This window comes from Grus americana, chromosome 8, assembly GCF_028858705.1.
Source record: "Grus americana isolate bGruAme1 chromosome 8, bGruAme1.mat, whole genome shotgun sequence".
In the NCBI taxonomy this organism is placed as follows: Eukaryota; Metazoa; Chordata; class Aves; order Gruiformes; family Gruidae; genus Grus; species Grus americana.
The window spans coordinates 5144515-5171782 of NC_072859.1; the positions used below are offsets into that span (position 1 = coordinate 5144515).

Genomic DNA, 27268 nt, shown 5'->3' on the forward strand with positions numbered 1-27268 from the left:
TGCCCCAAACCCCTGCATCCAGGAGCAGCCATCCTTTGGAGCTTTTTCCTTTAAAGACTGAAATGTGTTTGCATGGTTTTAAGTTGTAAGCTCAAAAACAGTAACGGGGCCAACAGTTTGTATTTATTGGTGAGAAAAACCTATCGCTGATGACCCTGTGGGGAGAAGTTTGCTTCTGTCCCAGCAATTCCTCACCCTAAAATGGGTACATCCCCATTTATCTGCTTCAGGAGGATGCTGTTGAGCTTAATTGCTGAATATCAGTGAAATGTTTGAAAGATAATTATTTTTTGCTGCCAAAATCTCTTCCCTGACGTTGCCTTATCATTTCAGCTTTTATCCCAACGCTGAATGAAAATTACCCCGAGGTTTATGCCTGCAATACCTGAACTCTGAATTCCGACGCAATGTGCGTGTGGATGTGCCCAAAATTGCGCCCGGACCCTTCCAGCCTTTTTGGAAGGGAGGGAATGAGTTATTTAAAGCAATCGGGCCCTTGCTTCGTGCTGTGTAATGATATTTTACAGTTAAGAGCATTGAAAACTTTGGGGCCAAGTTCTGCGGTTCTCCGCTGCCCAGAGCTGCCTTTGACTCCAGCGAGGGTTTTGTACAAGTGAAAATGGCATAATTGAGCCCTTAATCAGCATTTCTTTTACTGCTGGGGCTTGAATGCTCTTGTAAAGAGGCTCCATATACAATTGAAGCTATACTTATGGCTAAATGGTGTAGAAATTATGAATATAGATGAAATACTTGATGTACAATTTTTGTTACTGAACATAGAAAATATGTGATATTTAAGGCAACATTTTCATCCTTTCATCTTTTCTGGCACAAATTCTACCTGTTCATCACTGCGATTAAAATTCCGTGGCAGGAATTAGCTGTGCGTGTGACTCGGGGATGCTGAAGGTTGTTGTCTGAAAGCCGGCGGCTGCTCGGTTCGATGCGGGCTGCTCTGGGTAGCTTAGTGTGCAGAGAGCAGGGGCGAGGAAGAGGGGGAGGAGGAAGGGTCACGGGAGGCAGTGACAGCAAGGCTGGAAGGTTTATTTATGTGCTCGTCTCTTGATCTTGTTGGGAAATTTCTTTGAAGGATATGTATGTCTTGACACCAAAGACCACTGGGGTAACACGAGCTGGCAAACTGAGGTTGAGGTGTTTGGGGTTGTCTGATGTGAAGCACGCAAATTGCAAACAGAGGCTGGGCTTTTTTGGGGGGAGTAATTGGAAGCTAATTTGGGACCTGCTGGCTCAGTGGTTTTAGGGTGACCGGGTGTACCCCGCGATGCTGTGCACGTGGGGACGGTACCTTGGGGATGAAGCTGATCTCCCAGCCGTCGAAGGGGAAGGAGAAGGGCTCCCACTGCACCTCCGCTGTCGTCTCTGTGATGGTCTTGAACTTCAGCCCCTGCGGCGTGGCGAGGTCTGGAAGGGAGCAGGGGGCGGTGAGCAGAGCGGGATGTGTGGGTGCTGCTGCCCGCACCCCGCTCCCTGTGGCAATTTTGTTATGTGGGTGATGGAAATGGGGGACCTTTTGGTAGCTGTTAGCAGAGTCATTGCCCCTTTGTCCCCCCCCTCCAGGCGGTTAGAGCGAGAGGAGGGAAATGCCTGGGCTGCCGGACACCACAGCATCCCTTTGCATCGCACCTAACTGAACCATGCAAACAGAGCGATGGGGTTGCAAAAGGGGTGTCTGGATAAGTTATGTTTGCCCTCTGTATCTTTAGTTTCTGAGGATCCTCTTAGGAGGTTGATACTCTTGTTTTACTCTGTGCATCGCGGTCCCGGTCTGGACTACTTATCTCCTGATGCACAGCAGCATCCCCTCTTGTGCATCCCCATGCCATGGGGATTCGTCACGGGCAACTTATACAAACTGGGAGGTGAACCTCTGACTTCTATGATATATCGCAATATTTTCTATGAGGAAAAAAGTGTAAGATGTCTTGGGCTATATTCTGTGGGCTTCAATCAAACACTGAAAGTTTCTTTGATTTTCGGTCATTTGAGATCTCATCCAGACTCTTTCTGCAGAGTGTGGACACATTTCCCCCATTCCTATATTCCCATAAAGATATAAATGGGGATAAAAATATCTGAAATTATTATTTTTTTTAAGCCTCAATTTTATGCTGCAGGAAGGATTTTGTGGAAAATATGAGCCAGCTCGAGCATCATCTCTGGTTATCCGGTTACCAAGCGACAAGTGCAGTAGGATACTTACTGGTCATCACCTTGGAGGTAACAGGAATGCTCAAGACGTCGCTGATGACTGCGTAGACACTGATGTTGTATGCAACGCCCGGCTCGAGGTCCGTGATGGTGATGCTGCTCCAGTCCCCGGGCACCCGCTGCTGGAGCTGGGTGCCCCCCGGCCCCACCGGCTGATACGAGACGACGTACTCTGTGGCCACCCCAGGGCTGTCCCACGTCAGCTCGATGGAGCTGTCGCTGATTCCCGTCACTCGCAGGTTTTCGGGAGGAGCCACTGATGGGAAGGGCAGAGGTAAGGAGAGCGTCAGGGTGTGCGTGGCTTATCCTCACGCCCGGCCGTGGGGAAGGGTGCGTGGGTCTGCTGGTGGGACACGGGTATGGGCTTTGGCCTGGGGGTTACGTGTTATCTGTGGTTGTATTAAATGCTATAGCAAGGCAAAGGCTCCGGAGAACCTGACTGCAAGCCGCTGTGGCACCAAGGGTTTACCACCGATATTGGGACAAACCTTGCTGGCTTTTTGCTCGCCTCCCAGACTTTTGACTGTGGCGTCTGTGGGGACAGGGACAACAGGGAGGCAGTCAGACTGCGGAGCCTGAGCAGGTCCTGTGTGACATGCTCTGCCAGTTATGGGTTTCTCCCAGGCTTCGTGGTGCTCCTACCGGGGCTCTGGGCATCTTGAAGCCCTTACTCATACATTAGGGTCTGTCTCTCCCCGTGCACGCCCCTCGCTACCTGCTGAGCAGTCCTGCCCTTCGTAGCCTTCCTCGCAGACGCAGAGACCATCCTGGCAGACCCCGCGGCCACTGCAGGCGTTGGGGCAGTGCAGCCACCTGCAGTCCTCCCCGGCGTAGCCCTCCTGGCAGATGCATGTACCGTTGACGCAGTGGCCCTTCCCCGAGCAGTCGTGGGGGCACCGCAGCTGGGAGCAATCCTCCCCGGCGAAACCCTCCTCGCAGACGCACTCGCCATCCACGCAGAGCCCGCGGGAGCCACAGCCGGCGGGGCAGCGGAGCTGGGAGCAGTCCTCACCCCCGTAGTCGTTGTCGCAGATGCACTGACCCTCCAGGCAGACGCCACGGCTGGAGCAGCCCCGGGGGCAGCGGGGCTCGGAGCAGTTGCTGCCCGCCCAGCCCTCCATGCACACGCAGCTGCACGACTCCAGGCTGAAGTTCCCGTGGCCGCTGCACTGCGGGGTGTAATCCAGCTGCCCTGCAAGGATGTGGGACCGAGGGTCAGAGCCCACCCGGCGGGAGGTGGAAAAAGGTCAGGATTGACCCCGGGTCAGCTTGTCAGTGGGCTGTGGGGAAGGGGAGCAAGATGCGGGGCAAGCAGGGGAACGTTCTCCCTCTGGTTGATCATGCCCCAGCCCTGGGGAGCTGGTGGCTTTAGCGCTGGCAGGGGCAGGATTGGTGATACGGGCTCATGCTGGGGCTTGGGTGGGTCCCCAGGAGTTTGTCTGTCCCTGGGGAGCACTGGCCTCCATGGCTATGGGTGCCACCAGCCATGTGGGGGTGCAAGTGCCCCCTTTGGTTTCTCTTCAGCTCAGCACTCAGTTGATGGGAACCTCCCTAGACCTCTTACTGGGAAAAGGTCTTCCCTGGCCAGGCCTTCTGAACCAGCCATAACTTTAATGGGCTCCTCTCCACCTGCTGTTCCTTTTTACCGGTGAGAGATCCCGCTCTGCTCGCTCTCTCTTCTACAAGAAGCAGGCGTGTATCCAAAGACATCATCTTCATCCCTATCCTGGTGAGCCTCACTAAGACAGAGCCGTTGGCTTTGCAAAAAGTACCATGGGTTTGGGTGTGCTGGGGTTGTGGGAAAACGGGGACAGCACATGGCCACCATGGCCACCACCTCTAATGTCCCCCCTTTACCCTGCAGCCCTGCACAGGGGGTGAAGGGACCAGTCACTCTATCGCCAACGCTCCCCTCTTTTGCCCCTCAATGTGGACCCACAACTCCAGCTTAGGGTTCTGAACTGAGGAAGACCAGACACCCTTTCCACGCTTCCTCCAACCCTTGGAAAACCTCTGCACCACAAAGACCCCAAGCCGCAGCACTTTTTTGTCCCCCAACTAAGTTTTCCATCCTAGCTGAGCTACCTGAGCAGCTCTTCCTATGGCACGTGCGGCAGACGCTCACGTAAGAGCGGTTCAGTTGCGTGCTGCGCCAGACAGACCCGTTCGGGTCACTTTGCAGGACTCTTCCCATCTAAACTGCGAATACTGGGAACGGAGATCAGGTTCTCTTCAGATCTCAGGCTCTAGTTAAGTTATCAAAAGAGGAGAGAGTGTAAGTGTGCTGGAAGAGAGCAGCTTTCCTTGGGGGGAAATGCCTCGGGCGGTGGGGTACGGATCCTGATCTCCTCTGCAGTGCAGTGAATTTAAAGCAACTCTGGTAAAAATAAGTGAAATTACTCCAGTTTTGGCTCAGCGTATCTGTGATCGGAGTAGAGACTCCACCAAGTGATGAATGTTTAATGGAACTGTCTGCGTATGTTGCAAGTAACCCAAATAGGCCCATCGGAGTTTCAAATTAATTCCTTTAAAACAGGTTTTTCCCCATTGTGTTTCCCATGTGATTTTTAACCCTTGCTTTGCACGCGCTGGTGGCACGTGTGGGTGTTTTCCAGTTTGTCTTTTTTTTAAGGCGGCTGATGACCGTTGCATCGGAGGGACAGCCCCTCTTACCCACCTCCCCGAGACGTAAGGCAAACCTGCGCTGTCGAGATGCAGCCTCTAGCCCAAACCTTGCTTAGCCCATCGCATTTCAACTGCGTGCTGCTTCCCTGGCTCCGAGGGGTGGCCGCGGTGAAACGATGGCTGTCTTTGATGGGGTGACCCTAATGGGGGCTCTAGGAGAGCTTAACAAACCACACCTATTGCTATTTAGATAAAGTATCCTGTTGATGGTTTTGTGCCTTTTTTACAGGTTTTGTTTGCATCTTTCATGGCAACAGAAGTTATTCCCTGTATTTATTTTTACTTTTAAACTCAGCTTTTCGTACACATTCACTCACCCTACAGAGAAGATGAAGGGGTTTATTGCTGGCTCCTGCGGTGCTGCCTTCAGCCCCGGGTCAGCTTAGGAGGGCAGCAGCTACGTCTCTCCTCCTGCAGCGGCAGATTTCTAACAGCGTTGCACGGAGTGCAGGGCTGGGAGATCACCCACCCAATTACAGATTTTATCTGTAATGGGGCTTTAGCTCTGGCCGTTACAGGGTTGCTGCAGCAAGCAGGGCATGGGGGCTCAGGTGACTAAATCCCTCCCGGGGATTTTCCTGCCTTGGAGGACCTAAGCCAGGCTTTTGCCTAAAGCCACAGCGATACCGTGGGTGAACATAGGTTTTCATCGGTTGCCGCTCTGAGTGGCATCGCCAGCTTTGTATTTATTTCTCCTGCCTTTTGCTCGAGCCCTCAGTCCCCAGCAAGAGCTAACAGGATGGCATTACTACCTGTGGCTGCATTTTCTTGGCAGCAATTGGAGTTGCATTGGTCCCGGAGCATGGAGACCTCCCTCTCCAGCATCTCAATCCTGCTCAGCAGCTCCTGCAGGGACGGGAGGGAGGTGGAGCACTTGCAGGCCTGCTTGGGCAAGTTTATCCTGTGGGTGAAGGTGACCTGGCTCTCGCTGTCGGAGGTCTGCTCCGCGTACTCTGCCAGCCGGTCGTCTTCTGAACTCACCTCCTCGGCCGAAGACTTGAACATGGATGAGCAGCAGCTGTCCAGGGGGATGTTGATGTTGTAGATGTGGTGGAAGACCATGGGCTGCTCTTTGATGGGTGGGCTGCAGTTGGCAAGGCCACCCTCCTCATCCACCACCGGCCTCTGGGCCGGTTCTGTTGTCACCTCCAACCGGCACTCGAAAGGTTTGAGGACGGCACCCAGCAGGAGCAAGTTGAAGCTGATGAGCATGTTCCTCAGGACTGGGTTTTCACTGTCAGTCCCCATTTTCTTGGGAGAGGGAAGAGCCTTCTAAGCCAGCCTTGGTCAGCCAAGCGCGGGGAGGACCTGGGGACACGGAAGAAAGAGAAGAAAGAGAGCATGGTTCGTGTTAGCCCTAAAACTGTGCTCAGCTTTGAGAGGCAAGTCCTTCTGGGCAAAGTCATCCAGACTTGATGGGGCTGATTTGACCCATGCACAGTCCTGCTGGCTTTGGTGGAGCCTAAACCAGCCCCGAGTGGAGCCCATGGCTGGTGGGGACACCCTGCCATAGCCCTTGGACAGTGACAGAGGCAGATTCTTGTTGGTTTTTGGGTTTTTTTTTTTTTTAATTTTTAAAAGAAAGCAGTTAATCTGGTACTAACAAAGCACTGAATACCTGTTTTCAGGAGAAACACCCTGTATGGGGTCTACTTTCAGTGCCACATCAGTACGGCATGTAGGGGCCAAAGAGTTGACACATGGGTGACAGTGACGCATCCTGGTGCTCTCCTTTGATTGTCTCCCATGCCCCAGGAGCTGCGCCCGGGGTTGCTAAGCTTCCTCCAGTAGCTATAGGAACTGCAGCCTTGATGTTAAACGCCGTTAAATTATACCACACAGGCTCCAGCTTGTTCAGGTTGACACTATGAGCAGACAAATCCCTCCTGTTAAAGTGGCTTCACCCCCTGCCCGTGCTCTGGATTACGGGTTGACCTTGCCTTGATTTGGAACAACACAACTTCTTGTTCTGGTATTGATCGCGAGCACCGGGGTGGTAATCCAGCCTCTGAGGACCACATTTATCTCCAGCCTAAAATCACCAGTGGTAGCCCAGTTTTGCTGGGGATGGATTCACCCCCATTAGTCTTGTTGGGACTATTGTGTGCTGACCAATACTTAACACCAGCTGGTTCGCTATGAGGAATCGCTGCCTGGTCCTTCAGAGGATAGTGCTAATGGGCAGGCGAGGCCATGTCTGCAATGTCGTTGCATCCAAAGATACCGTTTGCCTTGTGTTTTCTTTGCAGGAGGTAGTCTACCTGCAGTCCAAGAGGGATTGCTGGAGCACGGCTGCTCAGAGGGCACGTTCTGCCGTGGTTAGAGGCTCTCAGCTGAGCCCTGGCACTGCTTGGGTGTTGGGACAGCTACTTAAATATTTCCAGCTAATGGCTGCAAATGCTCGACTGGATTTCTTATAGCATTTTAGGAGAGAATGTAAATTGCTGTGTTTACTGCTCCCTGCTGGTGTTGGGTTTGTAGGAGTCAGACCGGTGAAAGCTGGTGATATGCTTTGTGGTTCCTTCTGCACCAGCAGTGCAAAAGATGCAGCAGGAACGTTAAATCTCGTCAACAGGCTCTTTACAGTGCTGGTAAAAAGATGCAAAGAGCCGAAGACTTCCTTGCTGCATCACCAGAAACTTTACCAAAACTCCAAGAAGTTGTGGTTTAAGGTATTATTCAAAGCCAGGACATAGCTCTTGCAGTGTTCAGCCTTAATTAATAATGAACTTTAATAACTCTGTATTTAGTACCATTAATAACTCTGTATTCAGACTCTAAGTGGGCTTAGCCATTCATGCAGATTCAAAGACTATGAATAAGCACCTGGGACTACGTGACTTAAGAAGGACTTAAAACCTCAAGGACTTATGCCCCCCGAGTGCTGGGGTGACCCATTTGGATAGAACCTGCCTTGAAGGGCCACTACGTGGAGAGGTACAAATTGCCACATCTGCCAGCTACAATGTGCTCTTTCTTCTGGGATATTTGGTGGCAAGGGGAGATGGGACATCAGCCTGGTCTGACTCAGCTGCCTATTGCAGTAGCTCTCATACTGGTTCCTGTACGTGGGAAACGGAGGTGAAGAGTAGCAGCAGGTTGAGCGTTTCCAACAAGCTGCTTAAAGCTGAATCTCCCAAGTTGCATTTAGTGCAGACACTGTAGGGTCTGGACTGGGGGGTTCACGGCTGGTCCACGCTAGGGAATGCTGGCCATGGTGAACACGAGGTGGGGAAGATGTGCTTTTGGTGGATGCTTCCCACCTACCCGTGTGGACCTTTTCCAAGCCATGGGAGCTGGCCCGGCAGGGTGGGTGCAATACCCTAGTGGTTCGGTTTTAGGAGGTGGGAGAAGATAGCAGTGCAAGGCTCAGCTGCGAGCCACGGCTAAGCCACGCTTGGGGCCGCTTGCGGAGTCTGACTTTGCCGGTATCTGCCGGTGCCATAATAATGAGCAATTGCCCTCCCTTACTTCTAACGACTCTCCTGCTCTGGAGCGCCTCTCCAGCTCCCCTGGGAACAGCCATGCCTCCCCCCTTCTCCTGCTGCTGAATGAAAATATTTGTTTACTTGTTTCTCTCCTACAATACCATGCTACTCCAGAAAATATCACTATTCAGCTGCCTCGCAGCACTCGCAGGGTTATTATCCCATATTACCGCACTGTTTCTGCTGCACTTTGCGGCTCTCTGCTTAATGCCTGCTTCTCATGAGCAGGCACCTGGGACTCCTTTGGTCAGCTCTCTCTTTTTCTTTGGGGTTTCAGGAAAAGCAAGAAAAATGGAAGTAACTCCACAGTGGGGTTACCTCCTCCTTCCCCTTGGCCTCTGTGGTGGCTGTGGCCATGCTTGCAGAAGAGGAAAAGGAGGGCACCTGAGATGGCAACGGGAGGGATTGATGCTCTGTAAGTGGCAATTTGGGGCTGCGCTCTCAGACCCCGACCCCCCCCAAATCCTCCTCTGCCTTCTGGGCTCTCCAGTGGCTCCTGGGTGGCCCTGGCTGACCCACAGAGAGATTTCTTATCCCTGTGTGATGGGGGGAGGCACAGGGACTAATTAGCGCCGGCTGCCATTAATTGACTCGTCGTTGTTCGAGGCTAACTACCCGCTCCTTGGCCTCTTGCTCAGCTTTTCTGTGTGCGCTTGGAGTGGAAGTAATCGTGGCTGTGAGCCAGCTGCGCTGAGCCAGGGCCAGAGCTTCAAAGCAAGCCTCCTTGCAGGATTACAGGAGCAGCTTAGACATGGGAGGATGAAATCCTCCTCCTCCCGGCATTTCGGATCCAGCCTGGCTCAACAGAGACGCCAGAGCCAGTTTACGAGGGATGGGGGGAGAAGGGATCCGGTTGGGTGCAGGGACGAGGGAGCAGGAGATGGGTCGGTGAATAAAGCGGGGCGAGCGGATGCACGGCGGAGATTGCTCGCTAATGACAGCGAGCAGGTTGGGTAGTTAACGACTCTCTAAAGACCGAAAGCCATTCATTTGCTGGTAGAAACCACCAGGCTCATTGATCCGAATCTGTTTATTGGTATACCCATCACAGCGGCCACCGGCGGGATGCTGTCCAGCGCCCGTTTCTGAGGGGCAAGTCGTGGCATCCCCCTCCAGCCCCGCTCAACGCGGCAGCCTTGGGCAGGGGGTGATGCTGCAGGGGTAATGGCATCCCCGTGGCTTGATGCCTGGGGAGCTTTCTCTTTTTTAATTTTTATTAGAAACAGGATTGTGTAAGGGAAAAAAAATCCCGAAAAAGTCTTCCTGCCTGTATTGGGTGCTGGGTCAGGCTTAATGCCACCGGCTGGGCTGTTTGCTGTGAAATGGTGAAAAGTCACCCCGGTTCAGGCTGTCCCCAGCTCAAACCAGGCTGAGTCCACAGGATCCTGCAGAGCAGGAGGATGCTCCTTGGTGTCCTCCGACCCACAGCAGACCATTTGAGCCATAAATCCCTATTAATCCCCGACTTCTTCCCAGAGGCTTGGGCTGACAGCTCTGAAACCCTGCCAAATTTGCAGATGCGTTCCCAGGGTCTGTCGTCTCCCTTCCTTATCTGCTCCTGCTTTGTCTCCTGGTTCTCCTGTCAATGGTTTCCTTTTTCCTGAAGGACCCCATCACCATGAGTTCAGCTGAGGTGAGTCAACGCGGGGATCTGGCTGGCAGCGCTCCGGGGCTGTGTGCACGGTCTGACAGCTCGAGGCATGTCGACCGGGGAAGAGCAGCTGTATTAATGTTCCTGCTTCAGGTTCCTTGTCCTCCTGCCCTCCTGCTGCTGCCCAGCCCAGGTAACGCTGTCCATGGGCAGTGACAGAACCGCTAGAGACCATTGACTGAGTGAACAGATTCAGGACTATATATTTTTTTCCTTCTCTACGAGAAAAAAGAAGCAAATTTCTGTGGTTGCTTCACGTGTAAAATCAGTTGCATTAGGGCAAATTTATCTGGGGTGCTTTTCAGTCTTTTTTTTTTCTTTTTCTTTCACTTTTGTTGCCACCAAGTTCAGATAAAACTCCAAGCTGGTGGTCTTCCTGGTGGCTTCAATCCCTCCGACCCCAGAGGTGGCTATGGAAAACCTCCTGGCTGGGGCAGCGAAGGCAGCTTTGAACCCAGCGCTTTCCTTTGAACAGCGATGTCTTCTCCTTCGCTTTCCAGCCGGGCTGGGGCAATGCCTCTCCATCCGCTCGCACCCACGATGCGGGGGTTGAGCTCCAGTTGCCTCTGGCACAGCACAGGTTTGGGGCTGCTGCTTTATTTTTAATATCGTGGTTTGTTTTTTTCCCGCCCCCAGCTGCTCGTAGGTGCCGGGTGGGAGTCACGCTCGTTGAGAAACAGCTTTCCCTGTGCTTCAAAAACCAGAGCTGGTTTCCCTTGCTTTGCTTTGCTGGTTTTTTTCCACCCCTACGATCCCCTAGAAAACATGGGTGTTTGAATTAAAGCTCAAATTAAAGAGTTATTAAAGTTAATTATGAAGTTTGGCAGGCACTGAGCTCTCGATTCCAAAGCATCAGCTTTGGGGAGCTGTGAAAGAATCAATCTGCTGCAATTTCCGTGTAATGCTCAATAAAAAAAAAACAACCCACACACAGTATAAAACTGAGAAAAATATTTGAGGGCTTTTGCCAGATGTATACCAGAGCAAAGCACTCTCTCTCCCTCCTGAACAGCCTTTCTCCATCCAGGGCTCGTGCCTTATGGGCCAGCGAAGGAAGAAATAGAAAAACCCTATTAAATCCACAGTGCATCCACCCTAATTATATATTTTTTGGCTATTTTTACATTTTGCTGATGGGCTGTATTTGTGCGGGCAAATGGTGCTGGGAATGCAAAAGGGAACCTGCATGCGGCGATGCTCAAAGCAGCTGTGCAGAGAAAGTCATTAATGGTGTGGCAGCGGTTTTGGGGGGGACAGCATCACCCAGAAATGCAGCACCACGTCTCCCAGCAGCATCCGCACCCCCTTTTTTATTGCTTTGCAATATCAACGTAGCAAATGCAAACTGTGCCCCAGGGGCTGCTGCAGGATGGGCACAGGGACATCAGATCTGCATAACAGGGATGATGCCAGCGGTTTTATCTTCAGCATTTTGCTGGAGATAATTTAATATGTGGATGGTCCAACAACATTTTTACTTTTGTGCCAGTTTTGCTGAATTGCTTTCATTAAAAAAAAAAAACAACAAACAACAAAACCAACACAACAACAAACACTGCCTGGAAAGGTGCTTGAAAAATTAAAGCATTTCTTTCTCCAGCCAGATATTGTGTATTAAAGAGATTTTAAATTGCTAAAGATGTGGAAATGAAGTGAATGTTTTGTTCTGGTTGAGAAACAATTTAATCTACCCAGAGCACATAGTTATATATGTGTATATATACATATTTATATGCATTTATTGTATTCTCTTTTCCTGAACACCAGATAAACCACAAACCCTGCTTTTCGGTGCGGATGGCAAGCTGGATAATCAGATTTATCTGGAGTTCGGATCGGCACTCATCCTTAATGCCGACCAACAAACCATCCAGAAACGGCGTTTGCTGCCTGCTTCCTTGGCGCAGCAGACGCTCGCTAACCCCCAGCGGTCCCCGGGCCGTGTCGGGGCTGGCCGATCGGAGCTGTGATGTGTTCCCTGCCAGAGCTCGGCTGGCAGGAGCTGAACCGCCGTGACGGATTTGCTCCCGGCTGCCGCTAATGATGGGAGCAAGCCCGGTGCGTGGTAGCGCATGAAGCAAGCAGGAAGCCTCTGAGCGTACTATTTGGGCTTTTATGTCGAGAAGTGTGTTGAAGCTTTCCCATAAGCCAAAAAAACCCCATGCTGGATGGTTTTCAAGACTCCCAAAACTGCCCTGGAGATACCCGAGCGCTCAGTGCAGATGATGCCTGCTCCATGTTACGGTGAGATGCAGCCCGTGCAAGCGTTCCTTGCCGGGCTCGTAGGGAAGGAAATTTAGCTCCGTGGTGGCCCTGGTTGGCTTCCCAGCCATGCGCTTTCCACTCTACGGTGACCACACAGCTGGGAAAATGAGGTGGTCTGCAAGCTCTGAAGCTCAACCCTGTTTTTTGGGTTTTTTTTTTTTTTTGACCTCCCAAGAAAGGCTGCAGCACTCGCCGGTTTAGAGCAACCCATCGCTCCCGTGCATCAGCATCGTTATTGGCTCTGCGTTGAAATTACTGCTGGGTGCCGCAGTCATCCACCCGTGGCAGGTGAGGACGTGTACACAGGAAGGTGCACGCCTTGCTTTTGCTTTGCTTCATGATCCAGCGAGAAACTCTTGTGATTTGCCCGTCTCACCAGAAAACACTTGCGTCGCATCAGCCGCTAAATGAGAAGTAGTGGAAATAATTGGGTCAGCTCCTCAGCAGCTTGAAACTGCTGCGAATTTGGTGTTGCGAGGCTGATTTGCACCAGCAGGACCCTCCTGAGCAGATGTAGAGATACAGCGTGTCCTGTAGACCCAATTCCCTCCCGCAGCTTTCTGGGGAGGGAAGAGTGCTGGCTCCCAGTTATTACTAACGTAATGATGTGCAATTTGTCTGTTTAAAAAGGTTTTAATTTCGTTAGCTCCCTGGGCTTCATGGCAGAGCGAAGGTCCCTGCAACGTGCAAGCAAACGTAGTCCTCTCCCTGATTGACTCCTCCTTCACCCTCTGCCTAATTGCAATCTTCGCCTCCTCTCTAAACCCAGTCTGCCGCGGGCTTTCGGGGGAGTTAAAGGAGATGGAAAGCTTAGAGGAGCAAAGCATCACAGCCCCCATAATGCTGGACCTCAGCCTGAGGTCGGTTCGCTGAAGGTCAGACCCTGCGGACTCATGGGGCCGGAGCTGAGGACCAATGCTGATACCTGCACCATGCAGGAGAAACCCAACCGAGTCATTTCATGCCATCGCCAAGCAGCCCTCGGAAAGGGAACGACTTTCACCCCGCTGACTAATTGCATATTTAAGGATGAAATACTTTGATGCTTCTACCAGCGTTCCCTAACTATATGTGGAGGGAGAAATCTATAGTTCCCCCAACTGACTGTACATTCTTCTGGCTTAATAATTCATGCACGCCTCTGTGATTGCAGCCTACGTTATATCTTGCTTTCATTACATATTCTTTTGTTGAATTGCCACGGCATATATCAATAGCCTCTATAAGCTCCCCCAGGAAAGCAGGCAGCGGCTTAACGCAAAGGTTTTGGGGGGGAATCTCCTTCCATTTTCCCATTAACAGGTAAAGCCCGGATCCGGCGTGTCCGACTTCACGTCGGCGCGTTCGACTGCTGCCTCCCACCTGCTCCCCCGCGAAGTCTGGCAAGTCTCAGGGGTAAGTCTCATTTTTGCAAGGGTACCGGCTCTAATCTGAGCCCATCCCAGCATTTTACTGAGCAAATTGTGGGGTTGACTGTCTTCATTTATGTGTACCTACAGGCAGCAGCAGGTACGCTATCAGCTCCCCCTTCAGAGCAACTGTGTGCTGCAAAAAACACTTGCTCCGTGTAAAATTCACTTATGATGTGACCAGCTTGCAAAGGCAGGCACCTAATTTTGTGTCAAAAGCCAAGGTGGGAACCTAACTTCATCCTGAAAGCCGTTAGCAGTGGGCTTGGGCAATGCCCAGCCGCTGCCTGTGCCTCTTCGCTGCGACCGGACCCAGCGCCCCATGGTGATGCTGAGATGCAGGCACAGGCTGCAGCATATCATGGCTCATGGTTAAACACCTTTTTCCATCCTTTAATGCCAATATAAAGACCCATGGTGTCCTATGTCCTGGAGGAGGGTGACCTATGTGACACCATGGTCTGGCGGTGCCTGAAATTCCAGCTCCTAATGGGAGCCGCTGGCTGGTAAAACTGATCTCTTCCATAACTTCTTATGGATGTGTGATTTGAGTTGTGGCAGGGGAGTATTTGGTAGCCCGTCCCTCTGAGCACTAGTATTTGACATCTGTTGGAGATGACCTCGGCCGCCCCGCTGCTGGGACAGCCCCATCCCTCAGGACTCCCTGCCCGTGAAAGGTCTTCACATCCTGCACTTCACACCATATATATTTGTCCACACTCAGTTAAGAAATACCGCGTCCCCCCACCCTCCCCCCCACCCCCCCCCGGGCCTGTATGTTGCAGAAAGGTTTATTTTATCCTTACACAGCATCACGGTGTTTCCTACCTCCGGGAATTAAAGCATTTTTACCAGGGAGAGCATGGGGGCTGAGGCTGGGACGGCTCCCGCTGCTCTCCCCTGCATCACCATTTGCCCATAGCGATGCTCCTGGGGGGGCATCGCTCCTGCCCCACGCCTGGGGAGAGATTAAATTTCTAAAAAAAGATTTTTGGGATGGGGCCAGGCCTTTCCGAGATGCTACCCTTCGACGCTAAAGCTGTGCACTGAATTTCTGAGCCCCGCGACGGCCACTCTGCCTGCCCCGGCAGCTCCTGGATCTCCGCCGGAGATGCTCGGAAGCCGTAAAGGAGGAATTAGCCATAATTATGGAGCATCGCAGGGCGTAAACACCCTCTAAATCCTCTTTAATTACGTGGTAGCACTTAATTACATGGCAACTGGAATGTAAGCACAAAAACCAAATATGATTTCAGCTTTATCTTCAGCAGGGGCTCAGGTAATTAATTTTGGAGGGTAACGTAGGACCCAGCTGAATGCGGGCAAGGTGCGGACCCTGCACGCACAGCGCTGCAGAGGTGCTGCCACCCGGGATGGTCAAACCTCCCTTCTCCCTCTCCAACAGCCATGGCTTTGCCATCCCTTCCCACTCCCCGCTCAGCGGCATCCCTCTTTTCTGCCCGTCCGTGCACAGGCAGAGACTTGCGGGCATCTCTTGCAGGACCAAGTGGTAGGGTACTCGCTCACCATCCAGCATGGACAAAACCAAGCGTGAGAGCCTCCGTGGCTAATTCATCCCACGTAAATTATGCTGCCAACCCACAGCCCATAACCAGACAGAGGGATGTGGACTGCTCTTGGCCATGGGCATGAGGGGTTTTATTTTTTTTTTCCCCTGTTTGCTCCCAGCACACAGCTCGGGTGCTGGCAGCAAGTCCTCATGCTCATGTAGCTGATGCTTGGCTGTCATGTTGCGTTAGAGTCTACGAGTCAACCCGGACCTCCCCAGAGCTTAGCTGAAGCGGATGCAAATGACCCAGCTTGGGGTGGGGTGCTCCTTCGCCAAAATGCCGCCAAGCCATTACCCCCGGCGCGGATGGAGGGTACGGCTTGATGAAGGAGCGTGTGATGAAGTGCAAAGTCACTTTGAGGAAACTGGATGCACCATGATCTCCATCGCCCCGTATAATCACCGCGTGCTGCCAGCGTGACCATGTTTAAATGGAGAGGAAAATCCCTGCTATTATCACAGCTTTTTTTTAACCATAATTAAAAGTTTGTGGCATTTTCCCCCAGGAACCCTGAGCAGGAGCACCCGGGAACTTGATTTACTTTCAGTAAAAGCAAAACCACCTGCTGAGGTCAAATGAGCACATTTTTTTAAACTGGCTTTTCAGTTTGCCTAGTCATTTATCCCCTGATCCGAAGTCGGGGGAATGGGAAAGAAACACTCATCTGATGCGTTTTTGCATTTGTTTTCTCCCCACATGTGTATTTCTACACTATGGAGATGAAGCAGAGCTGATGTGGCCAGGGTCGCGCATGCTGTGGCTTTCCCCCACCCGCTTTATAACCCCCATACTGGAAAAATTCTGATTCTTCTCCCTTTTAAAATATATTGCTCAGACTAAACTCTGTGTTACAGCTGATTTACAACCTGGCAGGTAGCAGCAGAGATCGCACCGTGAACCCTCCAATAATTGATATTTTCTACTCGCCTTCCCATTGTAATTTCCCTCTGAATATTCAGAGCAGCAGGAGATACTTGTACAATGGATTTGGGGCTGGAGCAAAGCCGCTGTGGTGGAGCTGGCTGATGCTAGAGTGTGGTTTTGCTTGGGCAAAACTTGTCCCAGGTCCATTTTGGGGACCTGCAGGGCGTTCTCAGGAGGGGAACAGCCTTGTCACAGCGACTGCAAGGAGCCTGCAAATGGTTTCTATCATCTCCCATCGAAAGACAGCCGAAGAGAGTGCAAGCAAGCTGGAGCAGAGAAATGAATTGTAGTCCTGCTGCAGAGACTTCATTTGATAAATAATGTATATAGAGTTTGCAGTAATAACTGCTTTTTTCCGACCCAGGCAGCCGGGCTGGGTTTGACACATCCTGGATGTATTCCTCCTTCCAGGTAGTGAGTGGGATGAGGGGTGCTCGCTCCCGCGGTGGGGAAGGCAGGGCGGGCAGTGACAGGCTCCGTTGTGCCTGATAGGTTAATCTGGGGCTTTTCTCACTTCTGACGAGGGTGTATGGAAAGGAGGTGGTGTTTCCAGGCACTGCAGGAGGAGAGATGCACTGGGGGTGCAGTGTTTAGGAAAGCTCCCGAGGTTAACACATGCCATGGAAATATGCCCGAGAGGTGACATATAGCCCTGGGTCTGCATGTGGGTACCAGCTGCCCCAACACCAGGATGCTGCACCCTGACCTGCCTGCCAGCCCCGGTCCAGCCCGATGCTGGAGATGTGTCTTCTCCATCCCAGGACCACGTCCCTCATCCCTCCCCTGGTAAAGGGGCAGTCCTCCTCTGAAATCTCTTTTTTGGCTTTGAGCATGTCTCCCGAACAGCATGTGGCATCGCCCACGGGTGGTCTCCCCCAGGAAAGATAGGACCTTGGAGATGACTAGCTAAATCACCCCTGGTTATCCCCGCACAGCACCGGGAGCAAGGATTTCCCTTTGCCATCCCATGCTGCTTTACAACAGCGTGAAGCGAGGTGGTTGCATCGCCTCCCCTCCCCAATTCGCCGTCCCTTTGACCATAACAGCCATTGCAGTAGGGCAACCCAACCAGTGGGTTTGGCCCTCATCCTCCTTATTCTGACATCTCAAGATGTGGAGGTGTGAAAATGGGGGCTGAAAGTGGGTCTCCTTAGGAAGCCAACAAAAAGGGGAGAAATCCCCCCCCCCTCCCCCGTGCCCTGATGCCCTTAAAAACTGCTTTCACAACAAATTAACAAAAAATGTGCACCTTCCCAAAGAACAAACTGAGTCTCCAGACCTCTTAATGTTTCAGGGGCTCATTTTTGGGCTCCCAAAGAAGGGCAAGGAGGGATAGGGGAGAACAGAGGTGGATCATGGCCACCCACTGAGCCTTGGAGGCCATGGTGGCTCAGGGCTCTCCTGACTTTCAAGAGCCTGGCTGGCCCCTGGTGCCGAAAGGGGTAGGGCAGAGCTAGTCTGGGCTTTTAGGATGGGTACAATAAGTCGTGCTGGGGTGTGCAATCAAAATCCCAGATTCCCTTAGGTTTATACCTTTCTGCTGGGACAGCGGCCACGGGCACGTCTGGGGCTGAGGGGCTGGCTGGCTGGCTGCACAGACCCCCCCAGCGCCACTGGAGGTATGTAAAATGACTTTAATCAAGTCACGCCAGAGATAATGCTCTTTAATCATTTTTATGGCAGGCTTTGAACGTTTCTGCTGGAGCGATTTGGTTAAAAATAGATTTGCTTCTGTTGGACTTTGGAGGAAGACCTGGGCTACCATATTAATGAAGGTGAGTGGGAAAACCCATCTCTCCCCTCATTTTACATCCCTGTGTAAGAACTGGAGATAGCCTCAGCGCTTTTATTGCAGGGAAAACCAAGATCCTTGGGAAGGAAAAATAGCTGTAGTCAATGTGGGCTAGCACCAGCTGAAGATCTGAGTCAGGTTGGGTTTTTATTGCCCTATAATAGGTAAGTACCTCATTAAGGAGTGGATATAAATGCGTAACATAATTTCATCGAGCCTGGAGCCAGTGCAGGGTGCAGGAGCTTGGAAGCAAGCCCACTGCTTTGTGATGTTTTTTAAGCCACAGCTTGGTTTTGCTCACTTTAGTTCTCCCACTAGTATTGTAAGTGTTGGGGTTAGACAGTTCACAAGCAAGCACTTAAAATCAATTTTAAAGCCCTTTTTTTTTTATGCTGAAGAAATGCGTGGAGATGTAAGACTCAGGATGAAGGAGACCCCTTCAGTCCTGTGACAGACAGTGATGTGATATAACCCCTTTCATGAACAGGTCAAAATTCATCTTTAGGTTGACTCCCATGGTCCCCCAGTGTCCCAGAAGGCTGGTTCAGCACCTTGTATTTCTGAGACTCTTATAATTTCTAAGCCAAAATTAACCACAGCCAGTTGAAACACACTTTCATGCTCGCCTTTGCTGCCCTCCTTCACTTCTGATCAAACGGATGGATAAATAATGATAAAAACACGCTGTGGCCATCAGTGTAGGGCTTGCTGAACTGAGAAATGAGATCGCTTGGGCAGCAATTGCAGCACCGTGGGAAGGCAGGAAACAGCCAAAAATATTTGCAGAGTCGGAGTGCTGCAATTTGAAAGCGAGGGATTACTGGCTGCGTCCTATTCCTGCAGAAAGTGAGGAGCAAACGCCCCTTGATGCCTGCTGGGAGCAGGACAACCCTGTCAAATTAGGCAAATGCGACCAGCTAATTGAGATGGACACGGACTGCTTCTCACACTCCTTAAACAGAGCGAATAGGACAGTGATCAGAGAGATGTCTCGATATATGACTGCACCGCTCACTCCCTGGCTTCTCTCGCCTCCCACCAGCCTGTAGTGGGCCACGCAATGAGGGCTATACAATTGCAATTTTCCCTTCAAAATCAGAGGCATTAGGCGCTGCGGTGCCTCTGCCACCTGTAACGCTGAGCTGCGACCGCTGAGCGGGGCAGGGACGATGGCACTGCAGAGGATGGGGCTGTTTTGCCCTCTCAATCCAAGGGACAGAACCAATGACATTTCAGAGTGGTCCTCCTTGAGAGGGGGACAACGACAAGGTGACATCCCTTCCAACGCTTGCACACGGGTACCGTGTCTCCAGTTGGGTTTTGCAGCGGGTTAGGGGATCTTTCTGGAGGAGGTCACCACGAGGCTTTCAAGCAGGCTGATATTCTAGCACAGCTATTTCCATTTTGGAATGGTTGTTTTACCTTTTGGGATAAAATTTGTTGGTTTGGTGTGGCTGAGCAGGTCAGCAGCAGTCAGGCAATGAACCCCCACCCTGACCCTGGCCGTCCTGTTTCACCGTGGATACCTCTCGCTGCTGCTTATCCCCTTTGAAAAATGGGGATAATTTAGGGCTATCTCCCTATGAAATGCTGAGATGACAGCCTAATGCACAGCACCACGAGCTGGTGGAGAATCACTTCTGTGCAGAGGTGCCAATCTAATTTTCCACTCTAGATAGATTATTTAATAACCCAAAGTCCTCTTACTCTGGTGGGATTATCTATGGAGCACTTTTCTTCCACAAAGTCCAAAATACTCTACTAAAAAGCAGGTGAGAAATGAAAACAGAGACCCCTCAGACGTGTGCTTAGCTGGGCGGCTGACAGGGACGACTCCACTGATGAAACTATGGAAAAAGATCAATTTTACAATCTGGCCTGAAATTTGAGTGGGCTGTCTTCCTACCCCAGCTGGCCTTGCTCTGGTGTTTGGCTGGTGTCTAGGAGATGAAAATGAGCTGTGATGTCTCTGATACCTCGCCTTCTCTTATAAGTGAAGTAAGCGGAAAAGAATGTTCTTTTAATGCAAAGCTTGGCTTGAAGATCAATAGCAGCTTCACATGTATTTTTGTCTAATATTTGGTTTCGTAGGGCTTTGGGGAAAAAAAAACAAAACAACAAACCACATTGCTTTTTATGCCGCACATGGACGTGATGAGCTCTGCTGCCAGGTTCTGGGCTTTTATCACTAATTGCCTCCCCAGCCTGAGCCATCGAGGCCAAAACCACGTGGCTGGGGCAGGCAGTGAGCCAGGACTGCCCATACACATCTTAGATCTTCTCCCACCAAATAGATGGACACCCTAAAGCCAAGGCATGGATGGCATCCAGCCTATGGTGTCCTACGGCACCTTGCAGAGGGGCTTTCACTCATTACTGCTTGTATAGAGCCACGAGATGCTCTGATGGAAGTTTTTCTGATTGCAAGTCATTATAATCATTCTCATATATGATTACGTTTCCTGGCAGGGAGCTAGTCTGCTAGATACATGCCTGCCGTGGCAAGAAATGCCAAGCGTTGCTAAGAGCTATCTTGAAACTCCATCTTCTTCACCCTGTGGTTCTCCTTTCTAAAGCTGCTGCAGCCCTTGCAGGTGAGATGGCTAATTACAAGGGGTGGTACCAGCTATAAGTAATTAGGCTGGTTGGTCAACACCTTTAAGTCCATGTGGCTCTACTGATTGCTGTGCTTATTTATGTCAGCTGAGATCAGGCCAGGAGCAGAGTATCTAAGGTAAAGGTGGGGGTTTGAGGTTTTTGTGGTGTTTGGAGGACAATGAGCATCTGTGGGTGTTGCTGCTCTAGACAGATAGGAGATGTGGGTAAGTGGGAGAAGAAGAGGAGCTGATGGTTTTTGTAAGGACTGTGTTTCCAAGAGGAACAACCCAAGTTTGGTGGGGTGCCGCTTTTTGATACTGGGCAGAAGGAATGCCAGAGGACCCTGGTGTGCTACTTCTGTCTTGTTCCGCTATCTGCACTAGTGCGTTGCTGGTCTGCCATCTGATGGCCTCTGAGAAGTGTGAACCTTGCCTTGCTGGGAGTCCTGGAGGAGGAAATGCATTGATCTTCTGTGACCTGAGTCCTGTGCTCTGGAGTTCAGGTGTGCTTGTTGTGCTGATTTCCTGCTGTGCCTCCTTCTCTACACTGCTGTGCCCTGTGTGGTCTTCTGTATCTCATGCTTACATATTTATATAAAGATACAAACACACATATATATATATGTGCTCCACTTTTTTGATGTGTGGTGGACCCCTGCTCTATGCAAAGTTGGGGTGCTAAAAGGACATGGCAGTAGATGATAAGGAAAGCCATGCGTTTGGAGGGGATTCAAGTACTGTTGTTAAATCTTCACACCCTGAGAAGAATGACATTTGAAAACAAACATCCAATCTTGAGCTCCTCAGAGCAGGCTGTCAAGCACAGGGTGGGAGAAGACAAGAGTGGGAAGGTCTCATCACTTCACCTGTCTCTGCACCCCACGTTTCCTGTCGGTGGTTTCAAGGGGAGCTTGGTTCATGCCAGGATTTCATTGTGTGCCCAGCTGATGCTCTGTCTCTCTGAGCTGCTTTTATGTCTCCTCTGTGCTGCTCCCGCAGCTCTGAGAGCCCTCCGGTCCCCCTAAACACGGGTGCTTTGGGGCATGCAGACTTTGACGTGATCTAAACAAAATTTAGAGGAACAGTTGAATGCAGTAAGGTGCTTTTTGTTTGTCAAGGCCAGGAGGCACAACTTTTCTCTCTTTTTTTTTTTTTCTAAAAAAAAAAAAAAGAAAAAAAAATCAAAGATTTGTTCTGGTTTTGAGAATTTGCAGGTAAAACAGTGATTTCCAAAGTCACTAGAGCACACAGTCCTGAGCCGGCACAGCTGCAGCCAGGGTTATCCAGCAGGTGTAAGGTTTTTATAATGGCCTTCTAAGGTGTGGGTTTTTTTAATTTATTTTATTTTTAGACAAAGCTGCTTTGTTACGTGTTTGCTGGGTTTGAGTGAAAACTCCTCCTATTGAGCTGGCCAGGCAGTGAAGTTGGGAGCACCTCTGAAAAGCATCTCAGGATGCAGTGCAACCGTGGGGACGGGGACCACGGGTGTCCTACAGACAGCGGGAGTCAGCCAGTGCTCCCAGTGCAACCGGGCTGTCCCCAGCTGGGGTTACTGGAGATGCTGGAAACCTCTGCCCTGAGCAAATTAGGCAAACGTAATCCACGTGCCCTAGGGCTGCTTCTGGGTGCTTTGCCTGGATGATTGCCCTGGGAAGAGCTGAGTGTGGCTCTTAGTGCTGGATGAGGGGTCTCATTCCAGCCGGATGCCGTGCATCTGGATGGGACGGAGCTGCTGGACACCCAGGCAGGGAACTGCCCCCCCCCAAATTGCAATGCTCCCTTTCCCTGAATTAACTTAAAACCATGGCAGCAACTCAACAAACTCTGTTTTCCCTTGCTGGATGTCACGTTTTGCATTTTTTGCTACACTTAAACCGTGGGATAATGCTTCTGTATGTGATTATGAACCTGACAGAGCCCCCAGTGAAGTACCTGCCTTTCTGAGGCGCTTAAGTAATATTTTTTGAAAAGCACTTCAGCGACCTTTGAATTCCCGTGGAGCACTCGAGTACGCGCGACCTGAGGCTTTGGTGTTATGAATGCAATTCTGAAAAAGCCTGGAAATTGATTTGTGGCTGTGTGAGACATGCAGGCTTCGGAGACACGGGGAAAAATGATGACTTATTACCTGACTCTGGAAATGCTTCAACGTTGGACCATCGCCACGGGTACGCCCATAGTGGGTCCATCCATCCTGCGGCAGACCCGCTCGTGGTCTCACTGGGCACTTTCCACCATAAGAAAATGCAAGTTCATATTGAATTGAGTTTAAAAAAGTGTCTTTACTAGTTGGGGAAGCCCAAATTATTAGAGTAAAAAGTGCTGATGCTGACAGGATCCATTCATCTGACGCTTATCCGGTGGCTCTGCTGCGCTCGCGCACCGCAGGCTGTCTGCTTCGGGTCTGTGGTCGTGTTCTTGTTAGCACTGGGGGATGGGGGGGTTGGCATAGGTGATGGAAACTCGCCCACGTTTCATGTCAGCCTTCCTTGGCACGTTAAAAAATAATTTTTCTATTTACCATGACAGCAGGAGCTTAAATCAAATCTCAAATATCCATAAAAGTGTATTGGTCGGGGAAGCCTCTGCTTCCTGGGGCTGGGAGGCACCGCTGTGGCTGCTGGAAGGGACCGTCTGATATTTTCCCCACAGAAAAATGGGACCTGGGACAAGGTAAGACAGTGAGGGAACGAATCTGCTTGTGAGCAGCAAGTCTGTGAGCTCCGCCGAGGGCAGCGGAGCATCCCGCGGGCGCCGCTTCGGTCCAGGTCTGGCTGCTGGAGTAACATGTTGGTTGGCGACGGCAAACCGGGGCGTATCAAAGCAGCTTGCAAACCTGTACAAAATTAACTTTGTACGGTTGTGGTTGGAAACTGGCCCTGAAGCCTGAATATTTATTTATTTTTAAGGAAATCGCTCAAGCCATGTTTCAGGATAACTTGTTTTCCAAGTAACCTTACACGGTCTAAGGGGAGGGAGGAGAAACTGCTGCAAAGCTGGGTTTTTGGTGGGGCTCGGTGTCCCGCTGCCAAACCTGGCTGGAGGGCTGATGCAAAGAAAGCAGAGCGACCTTTGCGGAGAGCCAGATGCTGCCTGTGAGCTGAGCTTGCCGGGGGGGAGGATAAATCCCCCACAGATGCTGCTCCAGAGCCTGTGAAGGAGGCAGCAAGTGACACGAGAGCCAAGGGGGTGAGGATTTGCAGCGTGGCAGTCGCAGCCCTACGCGCTGGTTACCTGGGACTTCCATGGCCTTGTGCATGCTTCCTTCGCTTAATTCCTTTTTTCCCCCACCTGAAAATGAGGGAAGGAGACAGCAGCGTGGGGAGATCCCTGTCTGCTCTGGGAGGCAGCTGATGTTGCTGCGGACCCAGCGTGTTCAATCCAGAGCTGCATTCCCAACCTCCTGGGCTTTGGGATTGAGGGGAGAAGAGAGAGCTGCATCCTCTGGGAGGCTCTGGAACATGGTTGGGGCTGAGAATATTTTTATATTTTTTTTCTTTCTTTCTAATTTTTATTTTTAGACCCAACCCTCATGGTGCAATGTCAGAGCTGCTGCTGCTTGCCCGAAGACTGACTCAGACTGGGCTGATGCCCAGGTGAAACAGCTTGTAAATCCAAGGCTGCGCTGTCCTGGTGTTTCAATCTGCCGTGGGAAATGATGTCATGGTCCTGGGCTCAACAGCAGGGTTTGGAGAAGACAACCTCTTCCCCCAGCTGCATGCAGGGTACATCCCTGCAGGGATGGATGCTCTGCAGCCCCTGCATCTCACTGGTGCTTTGCACCATTCAGGTGGGGAAAATCACGTTCCCTGAAGGCAGAGGTGGCCAAGGGCAGCAAGGATGCCTTGACCGCACCAAAACCAGCTTCTGTGGTATCTCCACCCTGCTCACGCCAGCTGTGGGCAGGGTGCTGGTGCAGCAGCACCACTGCTTGGTGCTGCAGGCTGGTCTTGGTGGCAGTGGGAGGGTTTCAAGTCCCCAGGACCTCGCTATGACATCTACTTTATATTTCTAAGTGAGGAGGCTGCAAAGGAGCATCCCTTGGGAGGTGGGTGCGTGTGTGTTCTCTACCTTAATCCCACTGAGCAGCTTCAAGCGAGAGATGCCAAACCCAATAGCCACATGGCCCCCACCACGTCTGCCACTAGCCACCCTCCTCCATGAGGGGACCTGTGATGCTGCAGAACCTGGATGAGCCAGCCCCATCTCTGCAGGACGCTTCCTTTGGATCAGAGGACCCCTTTCATCCTCCAAGCTCCCCCAGGCAGATTCCGTATCTCTGAATGGCCCAAGAGTTCACAAGAAATCAAACTTCAACATTTTGGATAGGTGGATGAAGTGAAAACTTGTGTCCCGGGGGAGGCGTGAACGCACACATCCGTGCACAGACAGACTGAGCAACACCCCTCATGGAAACTCTGCAATGGTTGAGTGTACCCCTCTGGGTCAAAAAGAGCAAATCTTTAATTTCTATAATACCAGGAACAAATCGGTGTGGAGGCAAGATCGTCACTGATGGCTTTGGCACAGTTGTCCCCAAAGGCGAGGGGAAAGCAGTACCAGGGCTTGCAGCTGCCTGTTCCCGTAGGAGATGGTTGGACTCCAATTTTTACGTGGAAGCCAACTGATTTTTGCCAACTGCTTATGACTTTTTTTTTTTTTATAGAACAGTCAGGATCTCTCTCTACTTGGACACCGCAGCAATGGCCATGAAACCCCCCCTCTGTTAGTTTGTCTAGAAAACCCTGGACTCGAACCTGTACATTTGGGTTCCAGCAAGACCCGTGAGCTCCCACTCCTTGGCGATGGCGTACCTGAATCTTATTCCAAACTAAACAACCATGGATGCCAGGAGTGGAGAGTCCAACTTTCAAATCCTTGCAAGACTTAAACTAAGAATTAAAGAGGAACTATAACTTTGGGGAAATGCAATTTGAGTTACATTTCCTGGCTTTTTTTTTACCCCCTTGAAAGCAATACAGAGGTTAATAGAAAGTGATTTTCTGACAGGTTTTTGTGGATCATGCCCTGTGAAAGGGCAAGAATAATTCTCCTTGTCATAAAAAACCTGAATGTATTGAATGGTTAAAACCACTATTAGAAAGCGTGTCCTGAGCTATTAAATGCTGCAGGTCTCAGGGTAACTCCATTAGCTGCATTGCTATTGCATCCCCCAGGATTTTCCCCACAGGGTACAGTTTCTCAGGGAGCTCGAACTACATACACTGACACTCGGGCATCTACAAAAGCCAAAATAACGCTATTTCTTCTCTTGCAGAATGGGGATTTTATCTCCCTTTTTATCTTCTTCTCTCTCCAGCTATTTCAGAAACGTCCTGAGGTTATGCCCGGGTGCTGATACAGAGACGTGACAGGGTACGTGGTGCGTGTGCGGGCTTTCCCCTTCGGCAGCAGGGCTGCTCGCCCGGGTCGGGTGGGTGGGCTTACGTGGGCTAAGGCTGCTTGCTGAGCACAGGGCATGATCAAAGGCAGTGTACAATGGCTGAAAAAGTTGATTTTTATGTGGGGTTTTAAATTAATGAAAATAATTTTGCTGTGCCTTTCCATGCTAACGTGATCTGTGCAAGCTCAGGACAGCCAGCTGTGGATGGAGCCGGCTCCTTGGGGGATCACCATGCGCCTTTTACTGGTTTTCTACCCTCCTGCCGCACTTCAAGGCTGATTAATCCCTTGATGGTGGCAGGACGCGTCCCTGTGATGAGGTGTGAGTATGCAGGCAATGCCATCAGCAACAGGAGCAGGTGGCAGGGAGCAAAAGGAGAGTTCAGCCCTTGCTCTGTGGGGTTTCCCTTAACTGGGAAGGGAAGCCCTGCTCCGAGTCTCCCTCTGGCAGCCAGCATCAGGTCAGCTGCTTTTTTTTTTTTTAAAAAAAATTATTTTATTCCCTCAGCCTTTACTTTTGTTCTTTGTCTCCATTCTGCCATCTCTGAAGGAGATCACAGCCAGTCATCTGCAAACGTGGGGGCCTGGTCTGGAGGGGAGACCTCAACCCCAGGCATTTCTCAGTGTGGATAATATTGCTCAGACAGCCTTTAAGCACCGCAACAGAGAGTTCTGCGGGAAAGCAGGCTCCAGATAGCTTAAATGCTTTATATTAAGGCTGGTGGACAAGGCATTGATCCTTTCCAGCTCCGTGTAGCCAGTGCCTTCCCATGCACTAGCATGGGGTTTGCATTTTTATTTATTTTTTTTCCCTCTGCTCTGGCTTTTTTTTAGGTTTTCCTCTCACATCAAGCAGCTGTAAGCAGCTCTGTTTCAAAATGACCAGCAAACATCCTGATCCCGTGAAATCCTCATGCAAACTCCTCCTGAGCTTCCTGGCCAGCCCCATACTGGAGACAAGGGACATCTTCCCAGTACAAACCTCCCAAGCAACAGCATGCGAAAGCCAGCTATTACAGCTTCTCTTCAAGGCTCTGTCGCCTTCCTTGATTTCTATTACATGACAGTGCTCACAGATTTTTCCAACTTGTTATTTATCAGGGCTGGAGCCTCTGGTGATGACAAAAATGGGAGGTTTTTCTACCAATGTCCCCGGGCAGCCACGGCTGGTTAGTCATTAAGGGCTCTGTGCACAAGTTCATCCTGAAGTCAGGTAGAGTTTCTCTTCCAATTTCCCCTCCTATCCTTCAC

General features: G+C 51.0%; 1 protein-coding gene and 1 long non-coding RNA gene across 5 annotated transcripts in view; one reads left to right on the top strand and one right to left on the bottom strand.

Annotated features, from left to right (window-relative positions):
- TNR (tenascin R) overlaps positions 1-27268 on the bottom strand; it is a 90630-nt gene that overhangs the window by 26946 nt on the left and 36416 nt on the right. For 3 of the 4 annotated variants that reach the window (XM_054834113.1, XM_054834112.1, XM_054834111.1), the window contains 4 exons: positions 5670-6225; positions 2948-3424; positions 2225-2488; positions 1310-1425 (listed from right to left, as the gene is read on the bottom strand). In XM_054834113.1, the coding sequence (XP_054690088.1) occupies positions 1310-1425; positions 2225-2488; positions 2948-3424; positions 5670-6165 (1353 nt within the window). In that variant the 5' untranslated portion in view covers positions 6166-6225. Of the gene's footprint in view, positions 1-1309; positions 1426-2224; positions 2489-2947; positions 3425-5669; positions 6226-27268 lie in introns of those variants that run through there. The other variant, XM_054834114.1, reaches the window with a different exon arrangement.
- LOC129209541 (uncharacterized) lies at positions 24151-27078 on the top strand. Its single transcript, XR_008578107.1, has 3 exons — positions 24151-24404; positions 25935-25990; positions 26852-27078. It is a non-coding gene; the product is annotated as an uncharacterized LOC129209541 (long non-coding RNA).